Source organism: Pundamilia nyererei, unplaced genomic scaffold (genome assembly GCF_000239375.1).
Source record: "Pundamilia nyererei isolate P.nyererei 1_Seehausen unplaced genomic scaffold, PunNye1.0 scaffold00189, whole genome shotgun sequence".
In the NCBI taxonomy this organism is placed as follows: domain Eukaryota; kingdom Metazoa; phylum Chordata; class Actinopteri; order Cichliformes; family Cichlidae; genus Pundamilia; species Pundamilia nyererei.
The window spans coordinates 354,473-355,745 of NW_005187590.1; the positions used below are offsets into that span (position 1 = coordinate 354,473).

At 37.0% G+C, this 1,273-nt stretch overlaps 1 protein-coding gene across 1 annotated transcript in view; it reads right to left on the minus strand.

Annotated features, from left to right (window-relative positions):
* The window catches only part of tpcn3 (two pore segment channel 3), a 40,233-nt gene that overhangs the window by 22,537 nt on the left and 16,423 nt on the right, over positions 1 to 1,273 (minus strand). The window contains exons 10-11 of the mRNA XM_005747139.1: positions 1,093 to 1,237; positions 813 to 998 (exon numbers count right to left, since the gene is read on the minus strand). Of these exons, the coding sequence (XP_005747196.1) occupies positions 813 to 998; positions 1,093 to 1,237 (331 nt within the window). The remainder of the gene's footprint in view (positions 1 to 812; positions 999 to 1,092; positions 1,238 to 1,273) is intronic.

Here is a 1,273-nt window from a genome sequence, read left to right on the forward strand (position 1 = left end):
TTGTGGGAGAAACGTTTCGTCACTCATCCAAGTGACTTCTTCAGTCGTCGCTTGGATGAGTGACGAAACGTTTCTCCCACAAAACGCTACGTCCAGATGAACAGAATCAACTTTTGGAGATATTTTGTTTTTACTTTTGACATTAAACTAAGCTCCATCATTAGGAAAAGTTCACTTCCCAAAGCTTAAAAGAGTAGATAAACAACCCGCTGAGCATCAGTGACTTGGTCGAAGCACTTGAAGGCGTATGAAGGTAAAAGAAGCGGCTGATAATGTAAAAGAAACATTAAATCATGTCACATACCTTGTACTTATAATCTGGGATGTAGATAAGCTGTGTGAAATTCATGCAACACAACTTGTTGATCTTAGATTTGATTCATTTAAATACTTCCATTACTTGTTATATTAACAAATACTCAAAAATACTATACACATATTTTAAGAAATTAAACATTTGACATAACACACAAATACAGTACATGTTAATTTATAAATGTCTACGTAAGGTTTTTGTGTATTAAGCAAGCAGACTTGGATTACACTGTTGGTTTTGATCTGCACAGTGGATTTTTTTTGTGTTTTTAAACCATCTGCCTCACTGAAAAAGCTTGATCACACCCATGAATAGATGGTGCTGTGTAATGTCTGGATCTCTGATTCCACATGAACACCTGTTAAAATGTACCTTAAGCTGTCTGTAGATAAATCAGTACTGGGGATTCAGAATCTTTGGTGAGTAAAGACAAAGTGTCAAAAGCACATTAATGACATTATAATGTTATACACTTGTTCTCACGGCATGTTCTCACCAGTTCCAAAAACTGTGTTTGGAGAAGAACACTCTGGGCTCAAACACATACAGCTTCAGCAGAATCTCCAGAATATACAGAGCCAGAAAAACCCACTCTGAATTCGCAATCATTGGATTCTCCTCATCAAGACCGATGAATACAGCATTCACCAGTATGATCAGGTCATATACCATAACAAAGGCCCTGGAAAAGAACACATATAGTTCTGTGTTTGTAACTACTTACATCAAAATCAGAGGAAAAAAAAGAAGGTTTCAAAGTTGAATTTGTATCTTACCGGTGTTGGACCAGCTGGCATAGGAGTTTGCTGGGGGCTGACTGGTAGAGGGAAGGGCACAAACTTTGAAGTGGATGAGGTCTTGACTTAATTGTTATTATTTCAATATTCAAGAGGTCAGCAAGCTGGACAAATGCCACCTTACCTGTAAAATAATCATCCTAGAATTGTAATCAAAAAC